The sequence below is a fragment of the Seriola dumerili genome, unplaced genomic scaffold, assembly GCF_002260705.1.
Source record: "Seriola dumerili isolate Sdu_G_001 unplaced genomic scaffold, Sdu_1.0 BDQW01000052.1, whole genome shotgun sequence".
Taxonomy (NCBI): domain Eukaryota; kingdom Metazoa; phylum Chordata; class Actinopteri; order Carangiformes; family Carangidae; genus Seriola; species Seriola dumerili.
In genome coordinates, this window is record NW_019174307.1 from 6737994 (window position 1) to 6760450 (window position 22457).

Genomic DNA, 22457 nt, shown 5'->3' on the forward strand with positions numbered 1-22457 from the left:
GAGTCTAATTAGGCAGTATATTGTAACACCTGTCTGGGTGAACCATGAGTGCGCCTTTACAGGTAAAATATGGAACATTTCTGCATTAAAATGTCTAAAATCGACAACACCAATGTTATATATTTTGACTTGTGAGCATATATTATCGATAATGTTTTAAACAGTGTTCAAACCCAGAGAAATCCATGGTTTTATTCAGTGTAACACTGCGTTTCATTTTGGTCAATGGCCTCATATCCCCTAGTTAGTTGCTATATAGTGCTACAGGGATGGTGTATTTTGGATGTCCTGAAGTTAGCATCACTCTTGTTCCCTCAACAAAAAACTAATGGGATTTTTCTTTTTTCTTTTTGTTAATTACATCCCATTTTGCAACAGTAGAGAGCTCATTCATTGATATGATATTTCAATATCAATATATCTTACTATGATCAGCTACCAAGCTAATGCATTCGGCGATGTTATAATGTTACAATATTTAAATCGCTCATAAAATGTCTTTACAGAACGTCAGCTACAGTAGCTGTATGGGTGGCTGGCTCATCATATCGTAAGCAATTAACCTTACGTTAGCTAACGTTACTTGTGACTAGTTCATTAGAATGAAAGGACCTAACATGAATACACATGACAATATGTGATGTGAATTTAAAATACATTTTGTCTGCTAATATGATTTCTGCCCATGTCACGTAGGATTAGATTTTCATTGGCAATGTTGGTAAAACCAACAACTCCCATGGTCCCACACTACTTCATGACATCACCAAACTAGGTGCTCTGTTATCGTTTTGATTGAGAGACCCCTTTATCCCTTTATTATAAGACACTGCACTCATAACTGCTAAGCTTTAATTATAATGTAAAATGTAGAAGCGACACTTACTGTAGAAACATATTCCTTTTTTAATAATGGTGCTATTTTTATGAATAAAACACGTTCATATCAAGCTCAATATGCATTTTGCTGGATGATATTACAGAAGTTCCCCTCACACTAAAACACATAAACTCATTACTCATCTCTCTAATTATCACTAAGAAAAGAATCTTTCAAAACTGGAAATCTCGTAAATCTCACATATCACCAGATCACCTTATCACAGAAGACATTTCAACAGAGGAAACAGCAGCTGACAGGAAGAACAACATATCAGTCTTTAAAGACACCATACATTCTTAACCTTTCTAAATGCAAAACAGAATTCACCCCAAAACCAGAGCCATGTGTATGCCATGATAACATCTCCCTCTTTCTCCTCCTGCTTTCTTTCCCCTCATTTCTCCCTCAAATTACTGTCTACCACATGAAACTGGCCAACAAACTCACGCTAACCTTGTATTTCTTATTGTTGTGTCTATATTATGTTCATTTAATTTCTTCCGTCTTTTCTTTCTCTCTCTCTCTCTCTCTCTTTTTTCTCCTTTTCTTTTTCTATTCCTTTCTCTCAATTTGTCATAATTTGTGTGTGTATTTAATCAATTTATTTGTTCATTTATTTTTTCATTTTATTTATTTAGTGAAGGTACAGAAACACCCCACTAAGAATTAGCTCCTTCCATGAGGGTCTAGGAGCAGCTCAGGTTGGGAGACAGTGTCTTGTCACCTAATCAGCCTCTTCCCAAGCGTCTGGAGCATGACCATTGTAAGGGGAAGCCCTGTATTATTGTTCGATAACAATACAAAACACCTTCCACCTCCCCAGTACTGCCACTCCTCTCCCACCAGTGGCTGGTTAGAAAGTTAGTTAGTTATACATGTGTATCCACATATTTACTGTATGTATGTGCTTATTTATCCACACATCGGATTGAAGCTAACACACTTTTATTGGACTGGAAATATGTTGCTAACTATATAAACTCTTTACAATATGGTACATTATTGGTTGATGTTTATCAAATACTGTAAAGTTAAATGTGTTGCTAGTCAACATATATTGAACCCTGTATTTATCAGGCCTGTAGACATTCTGCAGACATTTTCAGAAAAACCCTAAACCAGATATCATGATTTATTCCAAAGTAAAAATAGTAGATTTTTCTTTGTCACATTAAGTAGAATTAGAGAATTGTTCAATCAGTGGAGGAGGTCACTTTCTACCAACATGAACTAAATACAGAATTTTGTTTCTTATTTTGGTCAGTTTAAATCCATATATTAGAGGATTCATAAGTGGAGGAATGAGGAGAAATTCTATAGAGATGAAGTTTTGAAGGCTCTGAGGTAAATCTGTGGAGCCAAATCGCATGTACATCAAATCAAAAACAATTACAACAAGGAATGTAACTAAAGAAATTAAATGGGGCACACATGTCTGCATAAACTTTATCCTGTCCTCTGTGGACCTCACACAAGTCCTAATGAGATGCATGTAAGTCCAAATTATGAAAAAGCCGTGAAACACATAAATGAAAATTGTTGCATATGCAAATACACTATTTAAAAAGGTGTCAGCTTCAGGACAAGCAAGTTTAACAATTATCCAGTTCACACAAAAGATTTTCTGAATGTTTGAACTACATAACTTTAGTCTTGACGTTAGCACAACATTGATGGAGAAAATACAGAAAGGTGTCAGCCAAGAGAAACATACCAGCGCAGAGAGCTTCCTCTTAGACATAAAAGAGTGGTAGTGCAGTGGTCGACATATAGCCAGATACCTGTCATAGGCCATAACTGCTAGAATGGACAAATCACAGCAAGCAAATGAGTACATGACAAAAGCCTGTGAGAGACATCCTTCATATGAGATTTCTTGAGAAGACGACAGTAAATCTAAAAGGTATTTGGGGTAGAAACCTGTGGTCCCGTAAAGTCCATTAATGCAAAAACTACACAATAAGATGTACATAGGTTCATGCAGGTTTTCATCTACGATAATGATAGTGACGAGAGAGATATTGAAAAACAAAATCATACAGTAATACAGTAAAGTGAGTGCGAAAATAGTAAGTCTGTAATTCATCGCCTCATTTATCCCAGAGAGAGTGAAAATTCTTACAATAGAAACATTATCCATGGTCAGAGAACAAATTACACCTCTCTTCTCAAATTCTACTTTCCTTGTGTCACAGCATCAGTGGTTACAGGGTGAAGGGGTTAAAGTGCGCTGTGCTGTAGATACATCCCTCGCAGAGTCTGCCCTCCTTCTATACCATCTATTAATTAACAGCTTTAACTACAACAACAAGGAACACGTGGGAATAAAGTCCATTGGTGAATACTGATCTACTTCGACCAACATCAGAAAAATAATAATGATAACAACAACAACAGTGATACAAACAAAAGTTATGTTTACATTCAGTCTTACTGATTAAAATACACTGTGTGCATCCTTGAGGTCTAACAAATGTTGAATGCATTTCCTTACTCATAAAACATTTGTATCTTCCCCTTCGAATGTTGCTACATTGCAGCCCATCAAGGCCCGTTACTACTATCAGTTGATCAGTGGAATAGTGAGAAACCATTGTTGGCAATGTTTATCGCATCATCTGTGCATGTACAAGTGCATGTGTGTCCTTGTGTGTGTACAAAATAAACCAAATGGTGACCCACTCAAACCTGGCAGCATTGACGGGCATAGTGTGTCCATGCCTGCCCACTGAGTCTCTTGCCTGGACAGGCCTCTGTCCCCAAAGCCCAAGTTGGACAAGGTAGCTTAAATGTATGGATAATGAACCTGGGTCATTAGAGGAGAATTGTGGAGGGGAAACATGACGCCCGTGTTTCATCCTTTCATTCAATTATTCAATTTGTCTGGAAAACAAAAAAGGGAAAATCTAATAAACACGGAAACCAAATCAAAACAATGTCTAATTCAAACTTTTCTTCATTTTTCTTCATTTATTTTAACAATTTCGAAACGGTGTCCTGCTACATGTCCATGCTTTGCACATGCGCAGTGTACTGTACATAATCGGCCCCAACACCAGTTCACCAACAAGTACTCAAAGGCAAGTCTTAAGGTCGCTACCTCAAGGTGACATGTTACTCCGTCCACGAGCAACCAGTTTTGCATCTCCAGTATGATGCAGCAAATTGTGTACATTTCCGGTTTCCTGTCTCAGATTAAAAATATAATAAATATATTAAATATATAAATATATGATTCAATATATACACATGTTGTTTCTGTTTCAAAAACACAGAGATGATGAAGTGGATTGTTAAGTGTGTTTGAGAAAATCAAGGAGGTTGTCCAGGCTACTCAGGACTGGCACGTGACGAGTGAACGCTGCATTTGATTTTGCTGCAAATCGTTACTCTTCAGTGTTTTCACATGATTGACAGATGCTTTTGATACTGAGGCTTGATAAACGGTTTATGTTGCATCGTTGTTTTCAGCTCACAAGGATTATATAAGAAAGTGTGGCACAGTGCTGTAGTGGCAGTTGTTGCCAGATGTTTCATGTAAGCTCTAGATTTGATTGATGATTGTCAGTTTCATGTGGATGTTCTCAAAGCTTGACTCAGTTTTTGTGTCTAAATGCATTATAAGTCATTATTCTCTGTACGCAAGAACTTTTCAGCAAAATAAATATTTTTTGTGAATTCTGTCTAATGTAGACATAACGAGAGTGGAAATGCAATGGGATTGTTTTTTTTATTTATCATAACAAGATAGACAGCTAACATTTTTATAGTAACATTTGGCTCAAGAGTAATCCAGGTCTATTTATTGAAGATTTTCACAATATACAAAATACAAAGAGTACATTGTATCCAGTCTGATCCCAAGTTGAGTGGATCAACCCACCCACCTGCCAACCCACCAGACCTGTGCCACTGAATTAAAGTCAATAATTGCCAAAGAAGAGAAACACATGTCGACACCTATTTCACAACAGAGCTTCTAACAAATGGAGAGAGTTTATCGCATGAGTAAAGTTTGTCCAGTAGTCTGATCCTATGAAGTTAACCTCCCTATTTGCTGGGCAGTGCAGTTCTACCAGGGCTGTTCTGTGACTTAGGAGTAACGTCACATTTGAAAAAAATCCCAAAAGAGAGACAAATTTTCATCATGGGGTCCTAGCATGTATCTTATGTATTTAATATGGCACAGTTCATAACAGTCAAACCGGACATGAACAAGGATTTGCAGGGCGTAACTTGGCGTATTGAATGAACAGGATGGTCATAATACCTCTTTTTTATCACACATGAATATATTCTGAATGAATTTGAAAATGCTCTCACTTCAGTTGATCTACGCTGTCAAGACACTTTCTTTCTGTTCTTGAAAAAAAAAAAAAATTCTGTTACGAATTTTGGTCAGTTTTAACCCGTATACCAGAGGATTCACAATGGGGGGAATTAAAAGAAATTCTATTGCTATGAAGTTCTGAAGGCTCTGTGGAGACCTTCCCAAAGCAAACCGTGTGTACATTAAATCAAACAACACAGCAAAGCCAAAGTTAAATAAAGAGACTAAATGTGGCACACATGTTTGCGTAAACTTCTTCCTGCTATCTTTGGATTTCATGCACGTTTTGACCAGATACATATAAGACCAAATAAGAAAGAAAAAATGGACATGGTAAATAGCAATGTTGAAATATGCAATACTGGTATTTGCTACAGATGGAGAGCAAGCTAGTTTACCAAGCAGTGCATTTGAACAGTAAAGTTTAGGTATGTGTGAGCCACATAACTTTGTCTGAAAAATTGTCATTGTGTTATTGAACATGCAAAAAAGAGGCAAGAGCCAAGAGAAGGCCACTAACAGAGATATTCTTTGTGCAGTCATAACAGAGTGGTACATTAGTGGTTGACATAAAGCCACATATCTGTCATAAGCCATAACAGCAAGAATTGATAACTCACTTCCTGATGATGAGTGTATCACAAAACTCTGCAGGAGACATCCAGCATAAGAGATGACATGAGAGGGAGACAGAAGATCAACGAGGAATTTTGGGTAAAAGCCTACTGTCCCATAAAGGCCATTAATACAAAGGTTACAGAGGAAGATGTACATAGGCTCATGAAGTTTTCGGTCCACAATGATGGTTATGATGAGAACAACATTTACTATCCAAATTACTGAGTAACACAGTACAGTGAGAGCAAAGAGAACGATTCTGTGCTGCACTGTGTAATTCAGTCCTGAAAGTATAAAAAGTGTTAGTACAGATACATTATCCATTAAACTCTATGTCAGCTGGCACAATTTCATTCATTTAAATCTTGTTTCATATCCAACTGTTGTAAAGTCAACATGTGCAGATCAAAAGGTGTTACTTCAGAGAGTGTATGTTCCTGAGTCACCGGTGAGGCAGTGGACACCCTGCGCCAAGTGTCTCTGACCCTACCAGTGTTGGTGCTTCTGTTTAAATCATCTCTCTCTGTTGACACAACACAAGGTAGTAATTCAAGCAGTGGTGCAGGAGAGAAGTAACTAAAAAAGTTGAGTTCATAGTTGGTGGATTAAAAAATATAAGAAAAGATTTCAACATATTTACACAGTAGTTAAATACAGTGCATAATAGTGTGAGATGTGAAAAACATTCAAAGTGAGTTTGGCAGCAGTAAAATGTTTTATTTTGAATAACGTTTATGCATTTGCACAGTTATAAACAGTTGTAAATACCGCTTTATATCAACTAAGACCTTGTTTTGGCCCTCACTATAATGGGCAAGGGTGTAGGTTTGGTCTCAACATTGGTAGGGACGCCACAACCCCGCCACCCCTGCAAAACAAAGAATGACTTTTTAATGCCATCAACCAAATTGTTTAATAATATATAAGATCTGAATTTACATTCAAGAATACCCCTTACAGACTGAGGGAGTACCTGGAAAAAAAACCATGCTGTCAAAGGGAGAACATGCAAACTAATCACAGAAATGCACCAGGCCCAGGATTCAAACCTAGAACTGTGTCACTGTAAGGCAACAATTCTAACCACTGTACCACCAGGCCGCCCCATAAATAAACCATAAAATAGTAAGGCATAAAAACTCATAGTATAGTAAGGCATAAAAAGAGTCACACTATATATAGTCAGTAAAAAAACATCTTAGTATGTTCTGGCATAAAAACATCAGACCTAACCTTCTCCCTCTAACCTGGTACCTTTAGACTACATGAGCTAGGCTAACATGAGCCACGTTTCCACCACAGATACTTTCCCCAGGAACCAGGAACCTTTTCAGGAACTATGCACGTTTCAACCACAGGAGTCCTGGTCTAAATTTAGTTCCAGGGTAATTGATTGAACCCCAAAAAAGTACCTGGTCGGGGGGGAAGTACTTTCCTAAGGTTCAGGAACTTTGGAGGGTGTGGTCTGCAGTGCTGAACATTTCTGACTAGTCGAGTACTCGAAGCATTTTATTTCACCCACGATGTTTAAAAGTCCGCAGGGAGCGAGCGAACACATTTTCCACACCGTGAAACATGTCCAGGAGAAGGTGAAAAAACTGAAACAGGACTTCAAATTAATGAAGGATCACAACACCAGAGTGGCTAGGGTTGCCAACCGCCAGGTATAATATGGGATCTTCCCGTTTCTGAAAATAAAATGCTATGTCCTGTATTGAATGACTAATGGACGCAATTTGTCCTGTGTTTTTTATGTTATGTCTTCAGTGCTGTGAATAATGTAATGTCAAGTAATAATTTTGCATCTTCTTGGGACTTTATGCCGCGGTGGAAACAAAGACAACAATAGGCCACAGGAACCGTTTAGCTCCTGAAGAAACGTACCTTTTAGTTCCAGGTACTTTATGGTTGAAACGCGGCTAAAGAAACTCACACCTTCCCTCACCCACACACCAGGTGGTCTCAGCGGCCATTTTGAGTTGTTTCTTTGTTTACCACCATCATCTGTAGTCTTCCTTGTTCAGGCCATGTGGTCACAGCGACCATTTTGAACATACACACACACACACACACACACACACACACACACACACACAAATAAGCACACCTGTAAATACACCCCATAATTAAATCATAGTATAGTAAGTTATAAAAAATGTCATAGTATTCATGATGATATTTTCACAGGATTTTTTTGACAGAAATTAAACCCATACTTTGATATATCCATCTTTTTATGTTTACTCCTTCTAGTGACCTGACGGCTAGCATACATAAGACAGAAGCCAGGGTTAGCTTGCTAGCTAACGCTAGCTAACATGGTTAAATAACATTAAACATCAAATATCATTCTTCTGGTGATGTTAGTTGCCACTGTGATATATTCTCACATGACGTGAGCCTTCAGACAGCCCCCACCCTGTCAGTCAATCAAATGCTAGAATGCCTAAATCAATGGTCTTGGAGCCATAGCTTCTTGGTGGACACATTGGAGTGATCTAATATGACTTCACTCCAAACATAGTGTGAATGAGTTCACTCAAATATTGGTAGGGACAATTCTGCCTACTGTCCATATGCAAACCTGTACCCTTGCTTATGGGTAATATTAACACTGTATTCAACAAGTTTTTGTAATTGCTGAGATCTGGGAATATGGCAACATTGCTAAAAAGAACTCAGGGCAAGAAATACAAGGAGCTGAACAGCCATGCAGATTTTAAACTGACGCCAAGAGTAGCCAAATTGGTTTGAAAAACAAAGTGAAGGCTATCAGTAAAATTATCTACCCGAGGGCTGAATCTTGTATTCTCTAAACCATGTCGTTTAAACAGCACCCTGATTGTGTCACAGTGTCTCACAATGTTTGTGGTTCTGGCATTATTTGTGTATCCATATAATCCAATCCAACAATATCACAATTATGTCAGATAAGATAAGGATTTATTGATAATGACATACATGTATTAAAGATTATGGTACACATTTTGTGATTGCAGAAATGGACTTCAGTATGAAAAATACATAATAAATGATTATGTTCTATTCTAGAAATTTTTCATAATTCAGTTCAATTAAATGCTGGTTGCTTTGGGGACAGAACAAATCATACAGTAATGTAAGATTCTGACATAGAAAATGTATAAAATGTGTAAACATATGAGGCTGGTAACTATGCTACAAAACATTTCCTACATGTTGTTTCTTTGACTTAACGGTGTTCTTTGCACTTATGTACTGAACAATTTCAGCAGATGATAATGTACAACATCAACATTCTTTCTACCAATTACATGTTAGTTCTCCCCACAGAAAAACTTAAGTTTATATTTACCACACAAAAAATGCACAACTGTGTTTCTTATTTGTGTCAATTTGAAGCCGTATATGAGGGGATTGATTATTGGAGGAATAAAGAGAAATACTATTGCCATAAAATTCTGGACACTTTGTGATACACTTTGTTTTGAGCCAAATCGCATGTACAACAAATCAAACATCAAACATACAACAATAACAATTAAACATAATAAATGTGGCAGACATGTTTGCATAAACTTACTTCTGTTCACACTGGAAAAAATGCATGTTTTTATTAGATACATGTAAGACCATACTATAAAAATAGTTTGCAAAAAGTAAAAAGTGTAATTAAAAGCTGGAATAACAATGTTTGCTATTGAGGCAGAACAAGCAAGTTTACCAACCAAAAAATTGACACAGTAGATCTTCGGTATGTGTGAGCCACATAACCTTGATAGTGAAGTCGTTATTGTGCTCATGAACACCAAGTAAAGGGGAACAAGCCAAGAAAAAAACACAAACATTCTAATTTTTTCCTTAGTCATCACAGAGTGGTATACCAGAGGTTGACAAATAGCCACATATCTGTCATAGGCCATTACTACTAGAATAGAGAAATCAGCACAAACTGCAGAGTGCAACACAAAACCCTGCAGAAGACATCCAGTATAAGAGATGACATGAGTGGGAGACAAAAGATCATTGAGGAATTTGGGATAAAAACCTGCTGTCCCATACAGTCCACTGATGCACAGATTACAGAGGAAGATGTACATGGGTTCATGAAGGCTTTTATCCACAATGATTGTCACAATAATGGTCAGATTTACCAGCCAAATCACAAAGTAACACAATAAAGTGAGAGCAAAGACAGTGACTCTGTAGTTTGCTGTGCCATTTAACCCTGACAGAGTAAACATTGTAATTACTGAAACATTATCCATCATATTGGAAATTATACAGTTTGCTCTTACATTATTAAAAACGAGACATCCAGTACTGCATCTGTTCATCACTAACAACCTGAACTGTCATTTGTAGTTCAGTTTATATGCTTTAATGGCAGCAACAGATGATGTGCTGGTGAACATAGAAATTCAAACAATCCAATCAGTGAGCTAGAATACGCTAGAGATGAATGACTAAATGATAACACAGAAAAGATTGCAGTAATTGCAGTAACAAAAACAACACACATATTGAGTTTAAAGACAAAATTTTAACTTGATGGTTTAAGTTTCCAATTTCATCAAACGTTTTGTTTTATGAATCTTTTATGAACACTTGCACTGACAACTAGCTATTGTTATGGCGTGTGAACTGCAAACTTCCTTACACACAGTTAAAGGTGGAGTAAGCAATTGAGAAAGACGATATTTGAACTCAACAGCAAAACAAATACACTTCAGACGCTCAAAAGTCATTACTAAGACATTACTAAGTCCTGAATTTGTAAATGAGTGCAGATTACTTGTATATAAACACAATTTTTATGAAACAGGTTTGCACAAGGAAATAAATAAATAACACTCCAATGGTTTGAGTGTCTACTTCACAGTATAAAATCTGACAAAGGTGATGTATGGTCCCTAAAACAGTCATTTTTGTTTGTGTGTGCTGTTTTTTCCTTGTTGAATAACTCAGTGAGACAGAGATGCTTTTAAAAAAATATGAATTACAACAGAAAATAGATCAAACACAAATTTGAAATAGTCAGCAACTGATGCAAAGTAAGTTTTAAGGCACAGCTATATGAAACAAGGCACACGTCTCATCAGGTGCAGATTTATTGAAAGCTCCACATGTTTTAAAATATGTTAAACATGATGTGATTGGAGACACATTTAAAGAACAACAGATCAATTTAGTTGGACTTTTTTACATGCCACAGAATCTTCCCTGTAATTTGCTTTCTTTCATTCTGTAAGGGGCATTTCAACTGTGAATGCTGGTTATGTGTGAATGTCACATTGTCTAATGATTAAAATGATAATGTATTTGGTATGTCTCCCAAATCATATACATGATTTTTTTTTTCTTTGTGTAGACAACTCATGACTTTGGTCTAAAAACTCACCTTTTACCACAAATAAAATTTAGAATTCTGTTTCTTATTCGTGTCAATTTGAACCCATACATGAGGGGATTGAGGATTGGAGGAATTAAGAGAAATACTATCGCCATAAAATTCTGGACACTTTGTGATAACTGTTTTGAGCCAAATCTCATGTACAACAAATCAAAAAGCAAACATACAATGACTACTATTAAAGAGACTAAATGTGGTACACATGTCTGCATAAATTTACTCCTATTCTCTTTGGATCTCAGACATTTTTTGATCAGGTATATATAAGACCAAACAACAATCATAAAATGGCCAAAATAAAAAGTATAATTAAAAGCTGGAATGATAATTTTTGCAAGAGAGGCAGAGCATGCAAGATTAGAAATTAACCAATTAACACAGTAGATCTTCGGTATGTGTGAGCCACATAACCTTGAATTTGATGTTGTTATTGTGCTCATGAACAACAGATAAAATGGAACAAGCCAAGTAAAAAACACAAATACACAAACTCTTGGTGTAGTCATCACAGAGTGGTATACCAGAGGTTGACAAATAGCCACATATCTGTCATAGGCCATTACTACTAGAATAGAGAAATCAGCACAAACTGCAGAGTGCAACACAAAACCCTGCAGAAGACATCCAGTATAAGAGATGACATGAGTGGGAGACAAAAGATCATTGAGGAATTTGGGATAAAAACCTGCTGTCCCATACAGTCCACTGATGCACAGATTACAGAGGAAGATGTACATGGGTTCATGAAGGCTTTTATCCACAATGATTGTCACAATAATGGTCAGATTTACCAGCCAAATCACAAAGTAACACAATAAAGTGAGAGCAAAGACAGTGACTCTGTAGTTTGCTGTGCCATTTAACCCTGACAGAGTAAACATTGTAATTACTGAAACATTATCCATCATAAAATGTTACAATTTATCATTATTTTTTTCTCATTTGAGCAATAGGAATTATATTTGCACAAACTAATCTTTGTGGGAGAAAAAATGGGCATCCTGTTCTGTGTCAACCCATTCCATGATGACTTTATATTCTCTCATGGCAGAAACACTCAATGACGCTGTTAGCATGGGACTTCAAACTTCCAGTACGTGATGTGGCATTTGCTTTTACTGAAAAGCAGTCAGCTGATATGTAAATGTATAAAATTTCCTTTTTACTCATGTTCATGAAAGCAGTCTGAGACGACTTTTGTTTTGTGACATGGTGCATGATGATGCTGGAAGTAACCATTGGAAGATGGTAAATTGTGGCCTTAAAGTGACACACATGGTCAGCAGCAATACTCAGATAGGCTGTGGCATTCCTATGATTGGGTCCATGGATTCATGCTATTGACGCCAAATTCTGAACAATTCTGTACGCAGAACTGCTGCTCACTGGATGTTTTGAATAAGCAGGTGTACAGGTGCAGAGGAGAATGGTCTTGTGTTATTTTTAAAATTAAGCTATGTTGAAAACCTTTATGAGGTGAAATTGAGACCACGTAAAATAAAATGCCAACATGTGTGAAGTTAATGGAAAGTAAGTCATGCATGGAGACTTAGAAAAATGTAATCTGTTATCAAAATAGTAATGGTACAGGAAAATAATTTGTCATGTTGTTTATTCATGCAAAACACATATATTTCCAGAATATTTTTAGCTGCCCAACAGTAACCAATTATGTTTACACTGGCTAAGGATTGGCACATTTATATGTGACAAAAATGTAAAAGGCATAGTCAGTTGATCTTATTGTTATTTAATTATTACTACACATGGTCTGCATTTGAGTAATGGACTTCATCTCATTCAATATTTTGAGATCATTAAGCATGTGACCACAACACTCACAGTCAGCTTATTTGTGGAACATCTTGTGTAATGTGTGTGTAATGACTGATCCTGATTAAGCCTGATTTCTGTTCTTCCTTAGCGATAGTGTGAGAGTTAATTAAATGACAGTTTTTTGGGGGTTTTTTGACTGTTCCCACACTACTCATAGGTTCTGTATATGTATGTGTTTCCATAGTTGTTTGTTCTCATGTGTGCTCATAGAATCATATTCATACAATTTGCCGTGGTGTGGTTCAGACTGATTATTGCTTATACCTTGATAACATCTTTAAACTGTGTCTTCTGATTTCTGGTAACTTAAGTCCATACACAAGAGGATTCAGAACTGGAGGAAGGACGATAAACTCCAGCGATAAAATTACAGCCACAAATGAGTTTATCTCTTCAAGATTATACCTGCTCAAGGCAATATCACAAAAACCTGTGATTGAGTAAATCACAAATGAAACCATGTGTGGCAGACAGCTCTGTAATACTTTCCCTTTGAATTCTGCAGATTTCTTCCAGCAAACAGCTACTATTCGTAAATAGGTGTACAGGACATAAAAAAGGGGAAGGAAAACTGTGGCTATGGTCAAAAGCATACCTACTATATTGTTGACAGTAGTGGTGACACATGATAATTTTACAACATTCCAGTTGGCACAAAACACTTTTTGTATCTCATTACCACATAAAGGAAGTCCGGCGGACAGAGAAATGCATGCTGTAAGAACAAAGCCTGGAAAAACCCAAGCCATTGCCACCAAGCTGAAAACAGTTTTACGGCTCATCTTTCTGTGATAGTGTAAAGGTTGACAAACAGCCACATATCTATCATAAGCCATAATGCCAAGAATGGTTATATCATAGGAAGCATATGTGTAAATAACATAGATCTGAGTGAAACAAGCAGAACGTGAGATTAAATGAGTATCAGACAGAAGGTCCATGAGGAATCTGGGGAAGAAACCAGTCGAACCGTACAAAGAGTTGAAAGACAAAAATGCAATAAACATATACATGGGCTCGTGTAGTGTTCTTTCTCGTGATATCACCAGTATTATGACAAGATTAGCAGAGACAATGAAGACGTAGAGCAGGAGGCAAAAGACAAAGGCTGGATAGCGGTGGTGTCCAATGCTCATGAACATGGTGAGGTTAAAGTAAAAGGAGAGAGTGCGGTTTTCCATTCCACTCACACTAAATCAGAGGCAAAGACGTCAGTAGTTTGGTCTTTGTTGTTAGATGAACTCTCATTCCTGACAACATCTGTGAGAAGGAAGATTTAAGCAGTTGTGTGATAAAGTGCTAACCACCTCCAATCATTGACACATAACATCATATAATATTGGTCATACCTACAGTAGTTTCACCTTGAGGCCTGCTCTACATTTTGCTCTTGGTTGGATCTCCAGACACGCCACAAGTGCAGGTAATAAGGAGGAGTTAAGAGTGTTTTATCTCATCTGATCTTGAATGCTGTCATAGTTTTTCTACTCTGGAGAATTCTGATAATCACTGTAAAATTTAGTACTTACCATAATGCATTTTAAGATTAATACTCAACTGTGAAAATCTAGTTTCTTATGATGTCTGGGATCAATGTCATTTCTTGCTTATTATTCCAAAAAACAATGAGGAGATACACAATGGGATAAAATATATTGGTCACCCCCGCAGGAGTCCAACATTGACTTACAGTGACAAAGTTGTAACAACTGTAACTAAGACATGTAAGGGCCCTGACACACCAAGCCAAGAACAGGCCAACAGGTGCCCGTGGGCTGTCTGTGAGTGACTGTTGCTGACATCTGCTTTTTGTTAACCTTAAATAAAAGACTTAAACCATGATCAGCGAAAAATCTTTTTTGCAAGACATCACACGCACATCATCACACACCGGCTTGGTCCCCCACACCTCTTTGGGGTAAGCACCCTCCACGAGGTTGCTAGAGGTTTACTCCAAGTAGGTCTAAAATGGATTGTGGAGGCCCAAAGCATTCTTTGAGGTTCTGTTAGGAACAGGCTGAGGTATACAAGGAGTTAAGTTTTATTAGGGTGACTAGCTATAGGGCTGTCCCTGACAGTGAGGGGCACAGGAGGGAAGTCTCAACCGTTCAGTTAAGTGTCTAGCTGAGGTTCAGGCAAGGGAGGGAGGGTTAACCCCATAGGTTTATCTCCAGCACTGCTTACACTTAGAAGGGATAGTGAACCTTTCGTATCAGGCCCACTGCGTCGTCAAGGCCCGACACAACCAGCATGAAAAGACACCCTGAGAGCTCTGCCACCCCCAAAAAAGGCTCATTAAGGACAGCGAAAGTCCACCCCAAAGGGGTCAACTCTCAGAGTGACAACTCTGGGGTTTTATCACCAGCCAGGGTTTAATTGTGCAAGGCAGTTCAGACACATTTTGCAGTGTTTTCTTTATCAGCTCAGGTTGATTCACCAACATCTCATCATCTTTTCTTCCTGGTTTTCACCCTGATTCTCCACAGACTTGAGTAATTCTGATTCTGACCTTGCTTTTGTCCACGAAGCAGCTGAGATGTTAGCTTTAATGGTAAAATGAGCAAAGTCATAAATATTATTATCATCAGTAGAGATTCATATTTGGTGGTTACTGAGGTCTCCTGTTCTTCAGTCTTCTTTGACTATGTGCCAGTTGGGGGTGTTTGTACCCTGCCCATAGGTGCACTGTTTCTATTGTGTTATCTTGATGGTTATTGATTTTTTTTTGGATATCCTACTTAAAGACTATCTTAAGGTTTCACCACTTTGAGGCAAAAAATAAATATTATTACATATTCTGTTCTTGGCAGAATGGAGTAGCAATTTCTACTATAAAGTAAACAGCATAACATTTTTATAGGAAATATACAACATAACCAAATATTTACATAGATGGACAAATGCCACACTCTATGACACATATTGTGTCTATGGTCTGATATGGGCATGTATTTTCTGCTTTGTTCAAATAATATTTCCCAAATGACATAGTGTGTAAGAAAAATAAAACCCATTATATTCAATGATTTGTTGTGCCACCCTTCTTTATTTTCTTTAACGACATGTAGAATGGAATCGTTTGAGTTTTAGATATGTCTTTTCATTCATAAAACTGTTGTTTCACAAAAGACAAAATGCTCATGTAGAGTTTTTGTTCACATGGGGGGGGGGGGGGGGGGGGGGGGGGGTGTGTATTTGACCTTATACATATCACTACATGAAAGTTATGGCAGAGTCATGAGTGTTATATTAAGCAACAGGTGAAAAAATTAAGCAACTGGTTTTAATTTCATAAATACATCCTGAAGAGATATTGGCACATTTTGTATCTGTTTTTGATGAGACTATATGCATGTATATAACTATGGAGTGAGCATTTTCTTTATGAGTGCTATCTCCTTTATGTTTTTTTTTCCTGTGCACCCACCAAACCAGATGGGGGAATTTTTGAAAATTATTCACAAAAATAGCTTTTTCTGTGTGCTTCTATTGTCTTGGCAACCTGAGCATGGCTGTTCCTAAACAATGTCATTATTATCTACATTTAAAATTTAACAAGCCAAGAGCATGGGACATGCACATCCATCTTATAGTATTCTTATTTCTGTTATTGTAACAGTCATAGTTAAATTTATGCAGTTATACTTGTTCAAAATGTTTTGAACTATTGTTTTGAGTTAAACATTATTAAAATGTGTCTTGAAAGGCCATAAATGAGAGGATTCAGAACTGGAGGAATGACAGCAAACTCCAGTAAAATGTGTTCATCTCTTCAAGATTATACCATCTTAAGGCAATATCACCAAACAGAACATAACATTAAACAATGTTACAGCAAAACTAAAATTTTGTTTATAGCACATGATAATTTTACAACATTCCAGTCAGATCAAATCACGTTTTATCTCTTTGCCACTAAAGGAAGCCTGATGGGCAAAGAAATGTATGCTGCAAAGAAAAAAGCAGGACAACCTTTAAACAGTTGTGAACTCGGTGGCAAAGGCCTCCGCACTCATAAGGACACTTGGGACAGCTCAAGCTCCACCAGTGGCTCTGACAGTGATGCAAAATTCTGTCTAATTAAGTTGAACTCAAGTCCGTACTGTCCTTCCAGATTCATCAAACATCATTTCTACCTTATCATATGAAATACTGTGATGACTGCAGAAAAAGACTGAGACATTTTTGATAAAAAAGGAAGTCATCTTTCTGTGATAGAGTAAAGGATGAGAACGGTCACTTAACGGGGGCATATGTGTAATGAAGGTGGTTTATTCATAACACAGATCATTCGTATGATCAGTGTAGATTCTAGTAATGTTCTAGAGGAATTCTTCTTAGTTTGGGGTTTTTCTGCATAGCATCCTGAAAATGTGTCTTCTAATTTCTGGTAATTTAAGGCCATAGACAAGAGGATTCAGAACCGGAGGAATGACAACAAATTCTAGTGACAAAATTACAGCCACGATTGGATTTATCTCTTTAAGATTTTGTCGGCTCAAGGCAGTATCAATAAATGACGTGATGGAATAAGTCACAAATGAAATAATATGTGGAAAACAACTGTGTAATACTTTCCCCTTGATTTCTGATGAGTTTATCCAACAAGCAATGACAATTCTCAGATAAGTATACAAGATAAAACTGAAGGGAAGGAAGGCCATACTTATGGCCCCCAACATAGCGACAACATTATTAACAGAAGTGGGAAGACATGATATTTTTACAATATTCCAGCTGGCACAGTATACCTTCTGTATATTGTTACCACAAAGAGGAAGCCTGACAACCACAATAATGCTTACTGTAAGGTTACATGCTGGAAATGCCCAAGCAAAGAATGCCAATGTATAGACAGTTTTACGGCTCATCTTTCTGTGATAGTGTAAAGGATGACAAACAGCCACATATCTATCATAAGCCATAATGCCAAGAATGGTCATTTCATAGGAAGCATATGTGTAAATAACATAGATCTGAGTGAAACAAGCAGAACGTGAGATTAAATGAGTATCAGACAGAAGGTCCATGAGGAATCTGGGGAAGAAACCAGTCGAACCGTACAAAGAGTTGAAAGACAAAAATGCAATAAACATATACATGGGCTCGTGTAGTGTTCTTTCTCGTGATATCACCAGTATTATGACAAGATTAGCAGAGACAATGAAGACGTAGAGCAGGAGGCAAAAGACAAAGGCTGGATAGCGGTGGTGTCCAATGCTCATGAACATGGTGAGGTTAAAGTAAAAAGAGAGAGTGCTGTTTTCCATTCTCTAAGTCAAATAGTTCTCTCTGAGAGGAAAAAGTCTCTTTGTCTGTTCTTAAACAATCTCTTATCACAGTTTTTTTTTTAAACATCAGTCATAATAACTCAACAGAAAATTTTGAGCAAAAAACAATTATACCTATCAACCTATTTAGCTATCTATATAGTGTGATATCTATGCACAACTAAACCAAAACTAGGTTCTGGGAGGTATTCAAAGACTGTTATCTTGTCCAGCCTTTGAGATGTTACATCATTTCACATCTGGAGAATTTAGAGACCTCCCCACAGTGCATGCTGATGTTTGAAATAATGCATTAGGGAGAGATTTTATCCATGCTAGTGAGTTTTTAGCTATACTTATGTCATGATAACATTTTCTTATTATCAAACTTAACTAAATATGGCAAAAGCCATGCAGAAACAGCTAACCATACATGGTTATAACCTTTTAATGACATGAATAAGTGAAAATGATAATGAAGATAGTTCCTAATTCGGTTAAACAACTAGACTTGCCGCCTCACGGTTGTATGCCTCCGCCACTCAGACTAGTTTCAGGTTCCCTGTTTATCCAGAGTCATATAAGATATAAACCATTTGTGTGAAATTTTGTCATAATTGCTGCGTAAAGTCTTGAGTAATGGCTAAAAGGTTTTGTGAGGTCACACTGACCTTGATCTTTGACCTTAGACCACTGAAGTCTAATTAATTAATCCAAGTGAACGTTTGTACCAAATTTGAAGAAATTCCCCCAAGGTGTTATGGAGATATTGCGTTCACAAGACCAAAAACAGGTTTTGTGAGGTCTGCCCTCACGGACAGGTGGTCTGTCAGCTCACAGCAGTCCTTCTCACAGAAGTAACAGAGTGATGCTCTAGTGGTCAACATATGGCTGTATATCTGTCATAGGTCATAAGAACTAAAACAGAGTAGTCAACCATTGCATGGTTACAAGTCCATTGATGAACAAGTTACACAAACAAATATACATGGGTTCATGTAAGTTTTCATCCAAGATTATAGTTAAAATCAGAGACACATTAATTAACCACCAAAATAGTTGTGGAAAAGTAGAAACAAAATTTAAACAAAAATGCAATTCTAACAGACGTTTTTCCTGTGTGGGAACCTCATCTTTGAGGTCATTAACATTACAAAAGCCTGATAGAGAAAGGACGACAGGAGAATCACACAAACAAAACAACCCTTTCTTTAGTCAAACAGTGATTGTGGGGTGGTTATATAAATCAAACCTTCAGTCTCAGTTTAACCCTTTGACCTGCCATCATGAACAAAGAAATCATTCTACTCCGAATTTTAGTCAGGATCAGTCCATAAATAACAGGGTTGAGAATTGGGGGGATGATGAGAAACTGTATGGCCATGAAGTTCTTTAGACTCTGTAGTACTGATGCTGATCCATACCTCGAGTACATTAGATCAAAAAGCAAAGCAGCTGTAACATTAAGCAAACACAATAAATGTGGCACACATGTCTGTGTAAACTTTCTCCTGCCTTCTCTGGATTTTAAAGCTGATTTTACCAGCTGCACATATGAACACACAGTGAAGAGAACATGCCCGATATAGAAGGAAATAAGAAACAGTCCAAGAATGTCATTTGCTGTTGTTGAACTACATGCAAGTTTAACAATTGACCAGTTCTCACAGTAGAGTTTCTGTATGCGTGAGCCACATAATTTTAGTCTGGATGTCAACGATACAACCATTACCTCACAGCACAGAGGTACCAGCCAGGACAAACTAACTAACACAGCAGTCCTTCGCACAGACATAACAGAGTGATACTCCAGTGGTCGACATATGGCCACACATCTGTCATAGGCCATAAGAACTAAAACAGAGAAGTCAACTTTTACATAGGAGTATATAACAAAGACCTGTAAAAAACACCCTGCATATGATATTACATGAATATCAGACAGAAGGTCAGAAACAAATTTAGGATAAAAGCCTGCAGTCCCATAAAGTGCATTGATGCACAAGTTGCACAAACAAATATACATGGGTTCATGTAAGTTTTCATCCAAGATTATAATTAAAATCAGAGACACATTAACCACAAAAATTAGACCATAACATAGTAAAGTGAGAAAGAAAAGTGTGACTCTGTAGTTGACTGTTCCATTGAAGCCTGACAGTGAAAATACAACTATACTAGATGTATTACTCATTTTTGAAGTGATCCTTCAAAGCAAAACTGTCCAAGTGATGAAAAGTATGTAAGATGTAATGCATTGAAATGGTTGAAATGCTCATTTGTTTGTCAGTATACAGTATGTCTAACTGCAGTTGTGTGAAATACAGCTGAATTATGCATTCAGATGTAAGGGAACACCCCCTCCTTAAATGCATGTGTCGGCTAGAGAGTTTAAGTCCTGATGTCATGTCTAGCATGTTTACCTCAATCCAGTGTCTTAATGAGAATTTCTTTCATCTGTCTGTCTAAACAACAAATACAGCCTGTTCCTGGGGATTATTTCCCATATTGTAAAACTAATTGTCATCCACTACAACACTTATTTGCAATTATTTGTGACTTTAGCAAAGTTTACAACTGATTTATCAACACTCAAAAAACTATAGTTCCCACAAAATCGTACCAGTGCAGCTGGGCAGGTACTTAAGTGATCTACTAATGTGATCTGTTCAACTTTTTAGTCGGCACATAAAAATTAAAAACAATAAAAAAAGAGCTTAGAAATGTAAGCGAACACAAGAACACAAACTACAGTTACACCAAAGTCATAAGAATGTATCCTATGGCGACCTTGAATATCAGGTGTAAATTTCATGGCAATCCCTCCAGTACTTGTGAGATATTTCAATCTGAAGCACAAATGGAAACCTTGTGGTGGAGCTACAGGAAATATCAAGGGGTCATCAAAGTAAAAGTACGATTCAACCTCTGGAGACCATGAAAATCAGAACACAATTTCATGGCAATCCATAGTTGTTAGGATGTTTCAGTCTGGGGACAAAGGATCTCCTGAATCGCTCAGTCTTGCAGCACATGCTTAACACAAAATGAAATGGCCCAATAATAAGAGCTACCAGCCACCATTGGAAACATGCAAGCTGTCAGTTCCTCCTTGTGAAGAGCACCTACGGATCACACTGTTTATTGTCAGCTGAGTAAATCAGAAAGTGACGTAATGCATTGGAATACAGTAGTTCAGTGGTCGAAAAAATGAAGTGCCAAAGGAAATTGCTGTTTTCAGTTAGATAAACCGCTGAAAATATTCTACATTAAGCATACATTTAAACGGATATTGGATTGTTAAGGTGAGCTCTCTAAAAAAAACTCTCTAAAACAGGTTTTTTCTTGTGGCCCCATGCACAGCAACACAAAGCCACTCTATTGGGTGCTGACTGGGAGCACGCTGGATAGAATCCACTGGCAGTAATGAACTAACTATTCATGAGTACCTCACACAACCCCACGTCAAAAAACCCAAACTATACCTTTAAGGCTTTTATCAGATAACATGCTTCACAAGTAGATATTCCTAGCATACATGGATTTTCAGTGAAGGTATCAGAGGGTGTCAGTTGACACAGTTAGCCTAGACCATTCATGGCCCCTGAAGTTCTGGGGTACTGTAGCAGTTGTCTGCTTTGTCCACTTAGATACTTTATTTATCCCCTGGTTCTAGTTCTGTAACCCAGCATTGGTCATATGGTGAAAAAGCACTGGTGTATTTAGTCATATTCATTAATAATTGTACACAATACCAGGACCTTGAACTGTGTTATGCCCGGCTCATTTAGGAGCACAACCAAGAAGACAGGTTCACACAGCGACCATTTAAAGAAAACAAATTTATTAAGGATAACCCAAGTTAACCTAAGCAAAATAACCATACGTGAAGTCAGTAGTGTAGTGGAGATATTGGGTGCTAGGAAAATAAAGCCAACACAAACTACATGTACAGAAACTGAGGCCTTAACCAAACAATATACAACCAAACAAAAATCAAGTTGGGCGCCTGAAAGGCACCAGCCTTCCAGGAGGGTTGAGCGAGAGAGAGGCCATCTTGAATTCCCAAATATGCTCCACTCAGGTGAAATCCATCAGGTAATCAGGAAGTACCTGAAAAACACACAG

The 22457-nt window shown here is 37.4% G+C and overlaps 7 protein-coding genes across 7 annotated transcripts; all 7 read right to left on the reverse strand.

Moving 5' to 3' along the window:
* Positions 1–2093: 2093 nt before the first annotated feature.
* LOC111218706 (olfactory receptor 142-like) lies at positions 2094–3023 on the reverse strand. The gene has a single exon (XM_022741122.1). It carries the CDS (start codon positions 3021–3023, stop codon positions 2094–2096), a length of 930 nt encoding a protein of 309 aa, XP_022596843.1.
* A 2193-nt stretch (positions 3024–5216) lies between these two features.
* Positions 5217–6155, reverse strand: LOC111218850 (olfactory receptor 6N2-like). Its single transcript, XM_022741325.1, has one exon. It carries the CDS (start codon positions 6153–6155, stop codon positions 5217–5219), a length of 939 nt encoding a protein of 312 aa, XP_022597046.1.
* A 2972-nt stretch (positions 6156–9127) lies between these two features.
* On the reverse strand, positions 9128–10084 carry LOC111218851 (olfactory receptor 6C1-like). Its single transcript, XM_022741326.1, has one exon. The coding sequence runs from the start codon at positions 10079–10081 to the stop codon at positions 9128–9130; it is 954 nt and encodes a 317-aa protein (XP_022597047.1). The 5' UTR covers positions 10082–10084.
* Positions 10085–11207: 1123 nt separating this feature from the next.
* LOC111218666 (olfactory receptor 4Q2-like) lies at positions 11208–12131 on the reverse strand. Its single transcript, XM_022741075.1, has one exon. It carries the CDS (start codon positions 12129–12131, stop codon positions 11208–11210), a length of 924 nt encoding a protein of 307 aa, XP_022596796.1.
* Positions 12132–13310: 1179 nt separating this feature from the next.
* Positions 13311–14240, reverse strand: LOC111218853 (olfactory receptor 10J4-like). Its single transcript, XM_022741327.1, has one exon. The coding sequence runs from the start codon at positions 14238–14240 to the stop codon at positions 13311–13313; it is 930 nt and encodes a 309-aa protein (XP_022597048.1).
* Positions 14241–17396: 3156 nt separating this feature from the next.
* Positions 17397–18329, reverse strand: LOC111218854 (olfactory receptor 10J4-like). Its single transcript, XM_022741328.1, has one exon. It carries the CDS (start codon positions 18327–18329, stop codon positions 17397–17399), a length of 933 nt encoding a protein of 310 aa, XP_022597049.1.
* A 1246-nt stretch (positions 18330–19575) lies between these two features.
* On the reverse strand, positions 19576–20529 carry LOC111218855 (olfactory receptor 6N1-like). The gene has a single exon (XM_022741329.1). It carries the CDS (start codon positions 20521–20523, stop codon positions 19576–19578), a length of 948 nt encoding a protein of 315 aa, XP_022597050.1. The 5' UTR covers positions 20524–20529.
* Between the last annotated feature and the right edge of the window lie 1928 nt (positions 20530–22457).

Bases quoted from the DNA above. Each gene is read 5' to 3' on its own strand.
- LOC111218706 (XM_022741122.1), bottom strand. From the start codon at position 3,023: ATGGATAATGTTTCTATTGTAAGAATTTTCACTCTCTCTGGGATAAAT.
- LOC111218850 (XM_022741325.1), bottom strand. From the start codon at position 6,155: ATGGATAATGTATCTGTACTAACACTTTTTATACTTTCAGGACTGAAT.
- LOC111218851 (XM_022741326.1), bottom strand. From the start codon at position 10,081: ATGATGGATAATGTTTCAGTAATTACAATGTTTACTCTGTCAGGGTTA.
- LOC111218666 (XM_022741075.1), bottom strand. From the start codon at position 12,131: ATGATGGATAATGTTTCAGTAATTACAATGTTTACTCTGTCAGGGTTA.
- LOC111218853 (XM_022741327.1), bottom strand. From the start codon at position 14,240: ATGGAAAACCGCACTCTCTCCTTTTACTTTAACCTCACCATGTTCATG.
- LOC111218854 (XM_022741328.1), bottom strand. From the start codon at position 18,329: ATGGAAAACAGCACTCTCTCTTTTTACTTTAACCTCACCATGTTCATG.
- LOC111218855 (XM_022741329.1), bottom strand. From the start codon at position 20,523: ATGAGTAATACATCTAGTATAGTTGTATTTTCACTGTCAGGCTTCAAT.